Below are 15,263 nucleotides of genomic sequence, written 5' to 3' on the forward strand. Positions count from 1 at the left end.
TGGAGTGTGGCTCACCACCCAGGCTGAGTGCAATGGTGCAGTGCACCATTGGCTCACTGCAACCTCCGCCTCCTGGGTTCAAGCGATTCTTCTGCCTCAGCCTCCCACACAGCTGGGATTACAAGAGCCCACCACCATGCTGGGCTAATTTTTTTGTTTTTTTGGATTTTTAGTAAAGACAGGGTTTCACCATGTTGGCCAGGCTGGTCTCGAACTCCTGCCTTGCCCTCCCAAAGTGCTGGGATTACAGGTATGAGCCACTGCACCCGGCAGCCCAGTTAATTTTTGTATTTTTTGTAGAGATGGGGTTTTGCCATATTGCTCAGGCTGGCCTTAAACTCCTGGACTCAAGCAATTCACCCGCCTCAGCCTTCCTAAGTGTTGGGATTACAGGTATGAGCTACCATGGCCAGTCATATATTTCTTATTTTTATCTTTTAATTCCATTTTTCCATGACCTTTCTGAGGCCCCCTTGTACAGGACAGATATAATACTGACAGATATATGATAAACTACCACAAATTAATAATAAAAAGATAAATCAACTTTTAAATGGTCAATCTCTTTGACCAGGCACTTTATAAAAGATGGCTGACAAGAATATGAAAAGGTGCTCTAATAATGAGAAACCTACTACTGGGCCTCAAATTCTTTTTGCAAACAAAGTTTTAACTACAATGTCCTACACACAAATACTTAAAACGTCACAAGAAAAGACAAGGCAATATAAAGAAAAACTAGGCCTAGAGCAAACAAAACCCAAAAAATATTATGTGAAGGAGATACGAGACAGAGAATTTTGGTAGAGAGTTAGAAACTATTTTCTTTCTTTTTAAGATATAGCAGACTTGGTGAAAAAACAAAGAATTCAACTGAAAAATACAATAACCCAAATTAAAAACTGAATGGCTAGGTTTAACAGCAGTTTAGACACACACAAAAATTTAGTGACCTAAAATCCAAGGAAGATAAAACAGGAAGGTATGATTCATTCAAAGGAAACTACTTAACTGACAAAAACATCCCCAAGGAAGCCTCGACATTGGACTTAGTAAACAAAGTTTTTAAATCAACTGTCTTAAATGTGCTCAAAGAACTAAAGGAAGCCAAGAACAAAGAAATACAGGAAGTCAGGAAAATAACACGTGCATACAATGAGGATGTCAACAGAAGTTACGAAGGGGACCAAGTGGAAATAGAAGAGCTGCAAACATTTACAAATTCACCAGAGGGGTTCACCGGCAGACCTGAGCAGGCTGAATAAAGAATCAGCAAGCTCGAGACACTTACGATGGAAATGGTGACGTGAGGAACAGAGGAAGAGGTGGCAGAGTGGACAAAGCCAGAGGGGTGTGTGGTCTGCCATGAAGTGGGTAACACCTTATGGGTGTCACAACGGCCCAGAGATGAACGCTAACATTTAGCTGCAGTGACTCTCCACAAGGGGGCCAAGCCCATTCAAGGGGGAAGCAGTTTTCAACAACTTCTGCTGGAGTGCAGTGGTGCGACCATAGTTCACTGCAGCCTCGAACTCCCGGGCCCCAGCGATGCTCCCACCTCAGTGATCCTCCCACCCAGGTAGCTGGGACTACAGGCATGCGCAATCACGCCTGGCTAATGTTTAAAAAGTTCTGATACATATTGCAACATGGATGCACCTTGAAAACATTATAGCAAGTGAAATAAACCAGTCACCAAAGGGCAAATACCATATGACTCCATTTATACGAGGTACTTAGAGTAGTCGAAGTCATAGAGACAGAAAGAAGGACAGAGGCTACAAGAGCCTGGGAAACCTGAGGTACCAGAAGTGGGGCTGGGGAAGTAGTGTTTAATGGAGACAGAGTTGCCTTGGGGAAGATGAAAAGGTTCGGTGGATGGATGGTGGTGATGGTTGCACAATGCTCTGAATGTACTTCATGGTACTGAACTGTATGTTTGAAAATGGGTAAAATGGTAAATTCTGTGATATATATGCAGCTATGACAAAAATAAGTTTTTTTAAAAAACTCTTAATACTTAAAAAGAATCCAGAACATCTGAACAACAGTTAGCTCTGCTAATCCTAAACACTGACGTACCTGGGACCCAGGCAGCAGAGATGAGCCTGCCCAGGCTCCGGGTGCAGCCTCACAGAACTGTAGGGCCATGTTCACGATTCCTGACTTTGTCCTAAAATAATGGGATTCTACTGAGAATAAATTTGAGGACTCAGGTTGACGGAGGTGTACCTGTCAAGAGGACCCTGCAGTCATTCAAAATAGAAGTAACAGTGGCAGAGCTTGGGAGTGTGGATGTGGAGAGAAGGAAACAGTGAATTCAGCTCAAGCATCCATACAACAGCAACAAAGACTGACACCCGGGTCAAGAGCCAGTCCTGACAATCTTCACAACCCAAAAGCACTAAGTCTGCTGTCCTGCCACAGTGCAGCCACACACAACACGCCGAAAACTGATAACCACACTTACTGCGAATAGCAACAGAAAGGATAAAATATTTTGAAACAAGGGTTAATGAAAATGCTGCACGTACTTCTGGGATGCAGCTGAAACCATCAGTGGGTGCTTTATGTCCTTGAATGCCTACATTGTAATGGAAAGGCTAGAAATCAATGAACATATTGTAAGAAACTTTCTAGAACAACAAAATTCACCCAATGATAGGAGGCAAAAAAAAAAAATTAATGAAACATACAATAAAGACTCTCAAGCACCAAACGTGTTCTTTGAATAGGCTAATAAAATGTTCACCCCTAAGGAGACTGCATAAAGAAAGGGAAAGAGAGGAGAGGCAGAGAGAAGGCAGAAATCACCAACGTCAGGAATGAAATCAGGACATCACTGTAAATCCTGCAAATGGAAAAATAAAAGCTATTATGGATAATTTTATGGCAATTAATTTAAAATTTTAGATACATTTAGAGATACCAATTGCCAGAAAAGCAGAATTTAACAAAACGAAACAGAAAATCCAAGTGGTGTTAGAAGTATAGAAGAAACTGAATCCATAGTAGCAACTGTACCCTCAAGGGATGAACAGGTGTGTGATAAATACAGCAAAAATGTCAATTAGAATGCACGTAGTGGGTATATGGATGTTCACGGCAGAATTTTCAACTCTTCTGTGTGTTTGAAATTTTTCAAGGTAAAAGATCATAGAGGAAAGCCCACACTAAAAAACACAGAAACAAAACTCCAGTCCAGATGGCTTCACGAATGACCTTTACTAAATATTTGAGACAGAAATAACACCGATCTTCCACAAAGCTCTCCAGAAAACTGAAAAACAGCAGATGCTCCTCCAATTTGCACTGACATCAGAAAAAGTGAGGTGTCAAAACCGAGGGGAGCAGGTCCTCACTTCCGCCCCACGTTGGCTCAGGTGTGTGAGCTACAGCCCGACGCTGGTGTCATTCAGGGGTGACACACCTGCCCTGGTCTCCAGCCTGGGCACAAACAGAACTCGGGCAGAGGTGGGTCTGTCTGCTGAGATCAGGGCTACCAACTCTGGGTGTGGGGCCCAGGCTGCCCGGGCTGGGGCTGCTGCTGTATCTGAGCTGTGGAGTCACAGCCCTGGCCTGGCCTGGCCTTTCCACCTGCCAGCTGTGGCGCTGTGGGCACGTCGCTCACCTCCCAATCTGTAAAGTGGAGAAGCCTAGTTCTTGGGGCTGTGGGGAGAATGAACTCGGATCACGAAAGTGAAGAGCTTAACTGGACACCCTTCAGCCACACAGGGAACTAGCAAATGCTGGAGGCACAGCTACCCTACCCCAGGAGCACCCGCCCCGCCCGCCCCGCACTCACAGCCCGCGCCTCTCCAGGGGCAGCCCGGCCTGCCTGGGCCTCCATGTCCTGCAGCTTCTGGGTCTGCTTCAGCTGGTTGAGCGTGGGCTTCAGCTGTGCGGCCCCCACCGTCTTGCTCGTCCACTCGTCCACCAGCTTGTGCAGGTCGTCCGTGAAGGTGCCCTTCTTGTTGTTGCTGTTGTTCACCTGCGCCTGGACGCGCAGGGCGGGCTGGGGGCCCGGCTCAGGGCCTGGGGCCAGGCTGCTGGTGGAGGACCCTGGGGAGTCACACACAGGCCAGGATTGGTGACGCCACACACGCGCCCAGGCCCCCAGTGGGCTGGCCGCACTCGTTCTTACGTGACAGCTGAGACAATGGTCTCACTTGGGCCAGGCAGCACCTTGCTTCAAGAGGCGGTCGGATTAAGGGGCCTGGCTGCCCAGGACCAGACACCGTGGAACTTTTCCACGGGCTATGCCAGGTGGCCATCACCCACCTCAGAAGCCAGGCCAGGGAACAAGACCCTGCAGCAGCTGCAGCCTCTGCTCAGCGTCCACTCTGTGCCCACCACTGCCCGTCCCCAGACTCACGTGTGAGAGAGCTCAGGAAACTCCTAGCACAGCCAGACACACTGGGCTTCAGCGTCACGGTGCCTAGAGTAAGGTTCCTTAGGCTCTCTCTGGCCTGTGCATCCTCAGCCATAACATGAGGACGCAGGGGCGGTGGGAGTACCGTGTGCAGAGTGCTCAGCACCCAGGGCTGGCTGGCCTGCAGGCGGCCCCCTGGCCCTCGGGAAGATGGCTGCCAGGGCTGGCTGACTGCATTCCCATGAATTTTAATGGTCTGATTGTTTGGAATTCCAGGTGTAGAAATTGTCCTGACCAGAACGATGGAGGAAGGTATTCATAAAGGGTCTCCATGCCTGGAGCTGCCTGACGTGGCCCCACCAGCTCCTGCCGTTGGCTGTGCTGCAGGAGGGAGCTGGGAGCCACCCTGCTGACCATTAGCACACCAGAGCACTCGGCTGGTTCATTCAAAGGGGCTCTTAAGGGACCAAAATGAGACTTTAAAAGTTTTAAATCATACCCTTTCCACCCAATACATGTAATTTCTGGTTGGCAATTTTGAATAAGCCAATTTAAAAATTTTCTGCATAGAAAAACAACCTAATGACCATCTCTTCAAACAAGCTGTCCCCAAATGTAGTGGACTTTAGTGGCTAGCAATGAAAAAGCACAGACACAGACAATTAAAAATTAGTGATGAGGTTTGACACACATGGAGCTATTCCTACATGAAAAGTTCAGCCAGAAAAGAAAAAAAAATTTTTTAAGAGAGAGAGAAAGATGAGAGAGAGAGAGGTGAGTGGCCCAGGTAGACTAATACCCACTCAGTCCCGGCATCTCTCCTCGTGGGGAGGCACTCATCTTTAGGACTTCAAGGAAATACTCATTCCTACGGTTTTGGAAAAGGAGCCAATTAATGATTGGTAATTTGCGGGTGTTCCGGGGAAGGATAAGCCCGTTAGATGTGAACTGGCGAGACCGCACAAACTCTAGGCGCCACGGAGACACACGGGGGAGCCGAGGGCAGCGATCCCACCAGGCAGAAGCGAAGCGGCGCCCAGCCGAGGGGCATGGAGCAGGCACAGGGCAGGCCCACGCCCGCCCGGCCGCGGGAGCCCTGATGTGCGCTAGCCACGAGAAAGCCCATGCGATGAGAGAGGACAAAGGGGGAGAAAACCCGGATAATTACTACTGCTGTGTTCTTTGCCTAGGCAGAGACGCTTCAGGGCAGACCCTGCAAGGGAAAAAGAAACGACACAAGACCACAGGGTTAGGCATAACAGCACACACCGGGACACGCTACCACACTAAGCAAAAGTCGTCAGTGTGCAGGGAGGGGCAGACACAGGCAGCAGTTCAGAGAGAGGGCCGACCCGGCCGGGGGAAACGGGGCAGCCCCCGGAGTGAGGGCACAGGCTCCCATGAGCTTCGCCGAGGGGGCAGAGGTGCCAGGGCCAAGCCCTCAAGCTTCAGGGAGAAGTATTTGTCTCTAGAAGCATATTCTAAGAAAAGTAAAAGAGAAAGAAAAAAAAAAAGAAGGAAAAAAGCAAAGCACACCGCTTTCAGACATCAGGCTTCTGGGCGCCCCACTGGTGGAGGCAGGACACCCTGCTGAGAGTCGGCCACAGGAGCTCAGGAATGGAGCTGGGCACGGCCGGGCCTGGCCACCCAAGCCCAGCAGAGGTTTTCCAAGTGCAAAAAGATACATTGTTTTGCAGGTTGGAGGCCAAGTCTGGATCTCAGATGCTGCCTCTGATGAGGTCAGCGCAGGTGTTGAGTAGGGGACCTGAGAGTTTCCATGTAGGGGCTGACTCCAATGTCGGGGTACACTGTGCCACATGCACAGTCAGTATCCACAAGGGATAGGGCAAGGCCTCAGCCTGGAACACTTCTGGCCTCCTTGTAATTGGGACTGCCGCTAAACCGACTGGTCCCAGCTGCCCAGAGGCCATCTGGTTTACACTGAATGCCATGTCCTGGCAGGTCAGTGCCCAGCCTGGTATGGACGGGGTCCCCAAGGCAGGGTGAGCTGGGAGGTGCGGCCATCCCCGCTTATCCTATGGGCAGGCAGAGCTTGGACGGGCAAGCACAGGCTCAGACTTCCCCAAGGTCACTCGGCAAAGCCACACTGGCTCTGTCTACACTCCAGCCCACGGCCTCTTGCCTAGGAGCACACTCTCTCCCCAGCAGAACTACACTCCTCAGCGCTATTCCCAGCAGACCTAAAGAGAAGCGACTCTGATCTTCCCAGGATTCAGGAAATCCAGCAACGTCCACCTTCCTTTTCCAAAGGGGCTCATGCCTCCTGCCTCGGGGGACAGCGGACAACTTGTCACCCAGCTCCTTGGCCCAAGCTTGGCCTGAGCTGTGTGTCCTGGACTTGGAAACCTAGTTCAACTGAGTATTTTCAGTTCATTCTGTCTGTTCCTGAGCTAGTGTGGGGAAAGGTGAGGTGGCATTCTGTTGCAGACCAGTGTTCGAATAAAAAGGAGGGAGCCCGGGGGAGGGATCCAGACAGACAGCTGGGCTCTGGGTGAGCACCTCTGAAAGGCTGTTCCCTGGCTGCTGTGTTCTGAGATGAAACCCTGCCAGGAACACAGAGCTGATATCCTGTGGATGGCTTACTGAAGTTTGCAGGGGAGGTTTGGCTGGTTTTCTGTAGCGCAGAGGGGCCCCTGAAATCTGTGATGCAGCCTAGGCTGGGATCCAACCTGTGGGGGCACTGGGTGGGCACCAATTTCCCTGGCAGGCTTTGTGGGGGGCTGCAGCCATGGTCCCGTGCAGACAGCCCTAAGCCAGGTGCTTCAAAAAGCTGCTCTGTGCCTGTCTGGCAGTTCTTGGTGTGGCTGGAACTCTACATTCAGGGCTAATTCCTGGCTGTTGCCAAGCTGGGAAGAACACCAAACAGGCCGGCTGCTGGCTGGGAACCACCAGAGGGAGCCTGGACCTGCAATCAAAGCTGAGACTGACTCACCGCCCTGGGAACCCAGGGTCGGGAGTGTCCTGAGGACACGGCACCCACTCAGAGCCAGGGAGCAACCCTGGCCCACAGAGGCCTCCATACCCTTCCTCAACTTGGGCCCCAAAGACCAGTGGGCAGATGGCTCTAGACCTCTGGCAAAACAATGGGTGCCAGCCTTTCAAGGCCACGCTGTCCGACGCCACTTACTGCAGACGACTAAGCTGGGGCAGAGACTTCCCCACGCTCTGGACAGCTCTGCCCATCCTTGGGTGGCTCCTCAGTCTACCTCTCCACAGAGCCTCAGCCTGGCCTGGGCCCTGCCCCTCACTTGCCCACCATGCAGACGTCACCCGAGGACAGCCCCACCTGGCCCCCTGCCGCTCGCTCTGTGCCAGGACAAACACTCCCACCTCCTGTACATAACGCAGCAACAGGAGAGCAAAGGCGACGTTCAGGAGGCGGCCAAGTGACACCAGACCCACCTCAGTCTCCCTGTGGGGCTTCCGTCCCCAGCCAGGCCCGGGAAGAGGTGGCACTGAGGCCCTAAACTACTCAGCAGTGCTGGGGCGGGGTTTGGTGGCCTCATCCCAGTGGTTGGGAGATCCGCTGCTTTCTTCCCAGAATGTAAAAGTGGCAGCACACAGGACGACAGGAGGGCTGGCTCTTGGACTTGGCATCTCCTGCTTTTGTGCAGTCAACATCGGCTGAACCCCCAAGGCACAAGCAGAGGCTCCCTCCCCACTCCAGCCCTGACTCGCTCTGACATAAAAACAGCTCTTGGGTCAACGGCCCTGTCCTCTGGGTGGCCCGGGCACCCACCCCCTCCAGACCCTCAGCCTCTGGCCAAGACACCTCAACATGAAGGATTCAAACCAAGGGTGTGTGCCTGGGCAGAGGGCCTAAAAAGTGGGTCAGCCCCAGAGCAATCTCTCACACTCGCTTTCACCTCGCAGGGCTCAATACTGCCCAGGTGCCCACGGACAGCGGGGCGGCCCACCTCCCCTCACAGGCGGCCTGGTAGCTGTGCCTCACCCCCCTTCGACCTCCCGCGCTCTGAGGTGGGCCAGCCCACCCCACAGTCAGCACTGGCTCCCTTTTCTGGCACAGAAGAAAAATGAGGATCCAGGGTAAGACCCCCTTTAGGGTGTCTACGTATTGAACAACCATGTTCTTGAGCCAAGAACTGTTCCCAGATTCCTGGGAAGCAGGATCTGCCTGACTCCGCCCAGGGAGACCTAGGGCTGTTTTCCTGTTGCCCTGAGCTGCATGATCCCACCCTGCACCAGGCCTGTCGCACACAGGCACGCCCCACGGGCAGCCCACGGTGGCGCGCAGCACTGACAACCTTGGCTGCAGAGGTCAGGGCCTGGTGAACCAGTGCCGGGTGGGAGTCTTCTCTGGGTGCCCTCTGCCCCAAGGCCTCCTGAACACCTGCTGCAAAGGGCCTCGCTGAGCACGCACTCTGTTCCCACCGGGAGGGATGAAAGCATTCCACAGTGAGAGGAGGCCTAGGACGGTCCCTGAGCCAAACATGCTACAGCCAACAGGCGATGTAGAGAAAACCCAGACCCCATGGCTCCAGTGTGCAGAAAGGCCCACTAGATTGCCAGCACCTGCCCAGTCAGGTGGAAGGATCCGGAAGGACCCCAGCTTCTGAGCAGCAGAACCAACAGAACCAACCAGAGGTGTCATCTCAGCATCTGCACCCGACCCTCCTCCTGGCTCCAAGGCCACCATCCCTTAGAATGCAGTGGGCCGGGTGCAGTGGCTCATGCCTATAATCACAGCACTTTGGGAGGCCTACGGTGGTGAACCGCTTGAGCACTGGAGTTCTAGACCAGCCTAGGCAACATGGTGATACCCCGTCTCTACTAAAAATACAAAAAAGTAGCAAGGTGTGGTGGCGCACGCCTGTGGTCCCAGCTACTTGGGAGGCTGAGGTGGGAGGACTGCTGGAGCCAAGGAAAGTGGAGGTTGCAGTGAGCTGAGATCTCACCACTGCACTCCAGTCTGGGTAACAAAGCTAGACCTTGTCTCAAAAAAAAAAAAAAAGAGACTGCTCTAAGGCATTGGGTCGTATGAGCTGACCACAGCATCTGCTGACCACAACGCGGAGGAGTCTGCGGGCTGGGTGAGAGGTCTGCGCCAAAGGGCCTAGTTCACGGGGATTCCAAGTGGGGGCCTTGCACTCTAGGGCTCTGTCCACCTGCTGCTTCCAGCCTCCACTGCTTTATTCCCTGTCCTGCACCTCGAGTCAGCTCGGGCCTCTGGAGGTGCCTGCTGCACTGTGCTGCCCTGCTCTATCCCTTGGCACAGCCACCTGGGCAACCCCAGCCCACCCTCTGGTCTGGCCTCAACCTACCATGCCTGGAGCAGTTTCATCTTCTCTGACCTCCACAGAGGCCAAGATCCTTCTATACTTCAAAATGTAACACATTTTGTTTTCCTGGAACTGTCTCTTCCAGGAAGTGGGGGTGCCCCACATCAGGGCAGTGAGCTGAAAGCTCTCCCTAGGCTCTAGGGAGTGAAAGCTGGGCTGTGCCGGCTGCCCCTCCCTAGCCGCACCTTGGCATCCACCCCACTCCTCCTCTACTTGAACCGTGACGCCCAACCCCGTGGCATCTTCCATGCACCCACCTCAGCGTCTTCCTAGCCCAGGTGCTCACACTACCCCTGCCTGCATCCCTCCCTCCTGGCCTCCAAGCCCAGCGCAAGTCCATGGCCTCCGCCCAAGTCCTCCGCCTTTCAGCACTCACAGGGCTGTGCCCATCCCCAGAGTCTTTCCCCTGGAGGTGCTCAGTCTCCTCACAGACCCCACAGCTCCCCCTTCCCTTTTGAGCTATCCTGTGAGTTTACCCAGGACCAGCAGAGGTGCATGCAGGTGGATGGCTCAACAAGAAGTCCAGCTTCCACAGCCTGGGGGCACAGAGACAGGAGGGGGCAGTCCCAGCCACATCCTAGTAGAGTGGCAGAGACTTCAGCTGCCCCAAGCTGATGCAGACCAAGCTTGAGAGGTGCCCAGGGCAGAGGCCCACCTGAGTTCTCCCTGGCCAGCAACTCCAGAGTGGGGGGGATTGGAGGGGACTTTATGGCCCAAAAGACTAAGACCAAGAGGGAGGCTAAGCCATGAAAACAAGCAATACCACAAAACACAGCACAGAGAGGGAAGTGGGACCTGAACAGGCACCACACCTGACACCAATGCCCTGCACCAAGTCTCCCAGGTGCCCTCACCCCAGTACCAGCCCTAGCAGCAGCTGCACACACAGGACCCAGAAGAGGAGCACCAAGTGAGGCACAAGACCAGCAGAGGCCGAGACCTGGCTGCAGAGAAGGGACCACAGCCGGATGCCACAAGAAGACCCAGAGACGCAGGGGTGTGTGTGTGTGTGTGGGCGCCCACCCTCCAGACTCAACTCAGCAACTCACCAGACACCGGGCCGCCCTGACCCCCAGACCAACAGCCCAGACGACAGACACAGCGGCCAAAACAGGGCAGCCTGTTAAACAGACGAACGGGAAGTCCTGGGAAGGCCCTGGCATTTCTACATGGCCCTTGTGTCCTCGACCTGCCTGCCCAGAGAACAATGACCCACGTGGACCTCTGATGGTGTGGGTGGATGGCAGTGGACGCCTCCCACAAGCATGGCCTCTGGCTCCCAACAAACACAATGTATCTTTATTGTACAAGCAAAAAGTCATGTGCCCCAAACCAGCATAACCAATCCAATTGTTGAAAAGCTTAATTTTCCTATTAAAAAGACGAAAGCCTAAAAGCGTTACAGCTTTTGATTCATTGGCCAATTGTCCTGAGAGTTAAAAACAAGCTGCGTGCTTTGGGATAGCCCCGGGCAGGAAATGGAGCTCCTGGGCCCTAAATGTGTTCCAGAGGATCTGAGCGATACTGGGACTGAGTTTTGGCTTAGTAGCGATTGGAGGAACTGCATCATTGACTTTGTCCCTGTGGTCACAGGAAAATACAGCAACTAAAGTGCTCCTGCTGGCTGGGGGAGAAGGAGCTGGCCAGGCAGGATGCATGCTCCAAAGAAGAGCCGCCCGGAAGGCTGTCACTCTCCTATTTTGGGTTGGAGACAGCAGTGGGTGAAGAGCAATGACAGAGGAGTCCAGACCTGCCCTTCCAGTGGGGAGGGGCTGGGGAGGCCGAGCTGGAGCACGTTCTCTCAGCATTTCCACATGCAGGGCGAGGGGCGGTGGGTATGCGAGGTGCTGGGTGCTGGGATTTGGCCCTGGTACAGAAGCCACGCCCTCCAGTGACCTTTGGAACCATATAGGCTCGCTATGTGTGTGTCTTCACAGTCCAGACACGCGTGACACACACCGTGCGTGTCTGGAGGAGGTTGGGGTTGTCTTTTTGTTGTCGCTGGAACTGGGGACAGCGTACACGTATATTCGCCACAATTGCAACAGAAAAAAAACCACATCCAACATAAAAAAAAAATTAAATAAATGAGGTGACGAAAAAAATGCAAAGGGACCCTGTCCTTTTGGACGGAGGTGCCCGGGGTGGAAGGCAGGTCAGCCGCTGCACATGCTTTCCGTGCCCAGGCACCAGCCATGAGCATGCACACGCGATGTCTGGGGCCGGGGGAGAGGCGCGGGCGGCCGCCGCTCCAGGGGACCGGCTCATGGGGTTCCACTTTGGTATTAAATAGGTGACTTCAGTGGGGTGGGGGAGGCATCCTATGAAATGTATGAAAGGTAATGAAGACAGGGAGGGGGTGGAGGGAGAAAACCAAGGGCCAGGAGGTGATAAAATACAAAAGAACAAATACAGACAGATGGACACAGATACGGGTCCACTGAGGAATCGAGCACGAGGTTTGCTACTAGACTTATAGGTCACTCTCTCAGACGTTGGGTGGTAAACCGTCCAGCCTGCAAATGAATATAAAGGGAAGAAAACAAAGAGACACTCATCAAGTACAGGTTGCTGCGATTCCTCCTCCACACCAACAGCCACACCAGCCTCGTCACTTAACATCCACGGCTCCATCTAGCCCAGCCCGGAGCACCAAAGCCACTGACCATGTAATGGGAAGGAGGCAGCGGGAGGAGCAGAAGAGAGGCAGCCCGGAGAAGGGCGGGCAGGGTGGGGTGGGCGGGGCGGGGCGGCTTCATGGTCACCATGATTTCTCTGGACAGAGATGGTGAGGACAGGAGAGCACCTTATTGAGCAGCTGCTGCTGTCCACGCAGCGTTGACGAGAGAATTTCCTCCTCAAGGCCAAACTCCCAGCTCGAAAGCTGTGCCCTCGTCCCCCCAGCCGTCCCTCTGGACTTTGGAAGGACCCGGTGTTTAGCACCATCTGGCTCTGCTGTGGGGGTGGGGGTGGGGCAGCCAGTGCCTGGGAACTGGCGCTGGAGCACACAGCCGGATGCCAGGTCCCCTGCCCTCCCCAGTCCTAGCCACTTCCCCGAGGTCCGCTCTAGCAAAGCATCACCCCCCCTGAGCTGCTTACAGCAAGACTTGGTGGTGGTTGGGGCAATTCCATTATTTTCATCCAAAGACTGTCTTTTTTTTTTTTTCTCCTTTATAAAAGAAGCCTCTCAACAGCCTTTGCCGCAGCTCGCAACCCCTCTACACCACACGGGCGTGCTCCTGGGGACACCACTGAGGCCCTATGTGGCTAGCACATGCTCGGAGACAGGCAAGCTGGAAATCACCTTGGCCACGCACTCCGCCTCCATCATTGGCTAAGCCGGAGCAGATGTCCGAAGACAGGGAGGCCCGGACGGAGCAGGGCTGCTGGGTCTGCACTGCCTTCCCGCTCAGGCCCGTGCTGTCTGCAGCAAGCCCCGCACTGGCTTGGGCAGGGTCCTTAGCGGGAGGGCCTCTGCTGGAGTCAGCCAAGTGACCTGGGCGGGGGGAGAAGAGGCGACAGGCACGATGAGGCGCCGCCAGGTCGGGGCCATGTGGGTCGAGTCTGTTCTGCCCGCTCGTTGCTGGGTGACCTTGGGAAAGCTCGCGTCTCCTGCAGACCACAGGCACATGGCCACATCTCCCACGTAGGAGTGTTGGGGAAGATCAAAGAAAGTGCCCAGTCTCTACCAGCCCCCACTGCCGTGGCTGGACTTGTGTTGTGCAAATACAGTGACAGAAGACACACCCAGGCTGTCAGTGGCCTGTGCACCTCCTATCTCAGTCTCCCTTAGCTCTGGGAAGTGGCTCTGAACCCGTCTAATGGGTATAATTCATGGATGTGTGCCCCAAAGGTTGTGGGCTTATGGTGAGCTTACAGCAGCTTGCCTGGCACGCTTGGGGCCTTGGGCTCACAGGGCCTCCAGCCCAGGATGCCAAGGCTCTCAGCCAGCAGGCAGGCTGCAGTGCTGCTCAGAAGGCCTCAGGAAGCCCCGGCATGCAGGGATGTGGGCTAGTGGCTGCCTGGAGCCAGGCCAGTGCCACTCAACGACTAGGTGTCACCTTTAACAAGACTGGGAGATCACCACCATCCCCTTTCTCCCCCAGTCCCCAAAAGCAGCTGCGCGGCTGGCACACACTGGAGAAATGGGTCAAAGAAGGCAGCCACCATCCATCCACGCAGTGCCCTGCAGAACAGCAGGTGAGGGAGGGCAGCCTGAGCTTCCCTGGCACAGCTATAGCCTACAGAGTCAGGCCCAGTTCTGAGCAGCCCCTGCCTACTCACGGGCCTTCCCTCTCTGCATGAGGACAGAGGACCACGGCTGCCTTCATACTGCAATGACTCCTCTGCTCCAGGAAAAGCAGGTTCAGTAAGGACACAACCCCAACTGGTCTTCCAGGTCTGAGGGTGTCACACCTGCACGGAGCCTGCCTCCCAGGCTCACTCAGGGGTCCCCAGGCCCGCTCCCGTCCCAGCCCTGCACCCGGAGGCCGACCTGTGCTGGAGGCCACGACCTTGAGCTGCCGCACCAGGGGGTTCAGCAGCTTGCCCGCTTTCAGCTTGCTCTTGCTGGCTTTTCTCCGGCGGCCAGTGGGAGGCGCCGTGTGGAAGAAGCCCACGTTGGGGGGCAGCGGCTTGCCCAGGCGGCGGTACAGAGCCTCGATCTCCTGCTTCTGCTGGCTCTGCAGCTCTGAGATCTCCTTCAGGTGCCTGCAGGAGGGGACAGGAGGGAGTGCCGGTGGGCTTCCTCGGTGATTCCAACACCACCAGGCTCTCCAGGAGGGAGGCGGTGTGGGAGGACAGGGGGTGCAGGGTGGGTGCCCTGTTGGTGCCTTGGCCTGGGCCACTCGAAGGGCCACACAGAGGCTGTAAAATGGCACAGTGTTCCTATCTAAACTGGAAGGTGCCAAGGTGGGGGCCTCTGGCATTGACGTGCCCAATGGCACAGGCCAGGGTAAGGAGCCTCAAATACCCAGACTCAAAACACTTCCATTGATGCTTGCAGTGAAAGGCCCAAACATGAACACAGGTGAGGGGAAATCAGCAGGTGCCAGGTACCAAAGACACCGCCATTTATCAGGCAAAAGTATTATTTCCTCCACATGCAGAAACAGAGTGGAAGGCAGCTCAGACCAACACAGCACTGCACGAGGAAGTCAGCGAGATGCTCAGTACTGCCCAGGAGCCATGCCATACCAACATGGGGCCACTGCAGTGGGTCCCACGTCATCCTGCAGGTGAAATGCAGGATCACTGGCCGTGGGCAAGGGCAGAGTCTAGGACTGCCAAGGGGAGAAGGCGGAGGGGAAGATGCAGAGGGGAGAAAGGTGAGAGGAGGATGTAGAGGGGTGGATGGGGAGGGGAGGATGCAGACAGGAGGGGGCCAAGAGGAGGGGGCCAAGGGGAGGATGTGGAGGGGAGAATGCAGAGGGAGGATGGAGGGGGCAGGAAGGTGAAGGGAGGATGAAGAGGGGAGGATAGAGAGGGGAGGATGAGGAGAGGAGGAAGGTGAGGGGAGGATGGAGAGGGGAGGATGGAGAGGGAGAATGATGAGGGGAGGAAGGTGAGGG

The 15,263-nt window shown here is 54.7% G+C and overlaps 1 protein-coding gene across 13 annotated transcripts in view; it reads right to left on the reverse strand.

Moving 5' to 3' along the window:
• The window catches only part of WNK2 (WNK lysine deficient protein kinase 2), a 139,257-nt gene that overhangs the window by 6,093 nt on the left and 117,901 nt on the right, over nucleotides 1-15,263 (reverse strand). For 4 of the 13 annotated variants that reach the window (XM_017546895.2, XM_017546894.2, XM_017546892.2 and 1 more), the window contains 5 exons: nucleotides 14,189-14,403; nucleotides 12,998-13,189; nucleotides 12,111-12,209; nucleotides 5,541-5,585; nucleotides 3,806-4,062 (listed from right to left, as the gene is read on the reverse strand). In XM_017546895.2, coding sequence (XP_017402384.1) covers nucleotides 3,806-4,062; nucleotides 5,541-5,585; nucleotides 12,111-12,209; nucleotides 12,998-13,189; nucleotides 14,189-14,403 — 808 coding nt within the window. Of the gene's footprint in view, nucleotides 1-3,206; nucleotides 3,670-3,805; nucleotides 4,063-5,175; nucleotides 5,241-5,540; nucleotides 5,586-12,110; nucleotides 12,210-12,997; nucleotides 13,190-14,188; nucleotides 14,404-15,263 lie in introns of those variants that run through there. The other 9 variants (XM_037745142.1, XM_017546902.2, XM_037745141.1 and 6 more) reach the window with 7 other exon arrangements.

The sequence above is a fragment of the Cebus imitator genome, unplaced genomic scaffold (assembly GCF_001604975.1).
Source record: "Cebus imitator isolate Cc_AM_T3 unplaced genomic scaffold, Cebus_imitator-1.0 Scaffold192, whole genome shotgun sequence".
NCBI lineage: Eukaryota > Metazoa > Chordata > Mammalia > Primates > Cebidae > Cebus > Cebus imitator.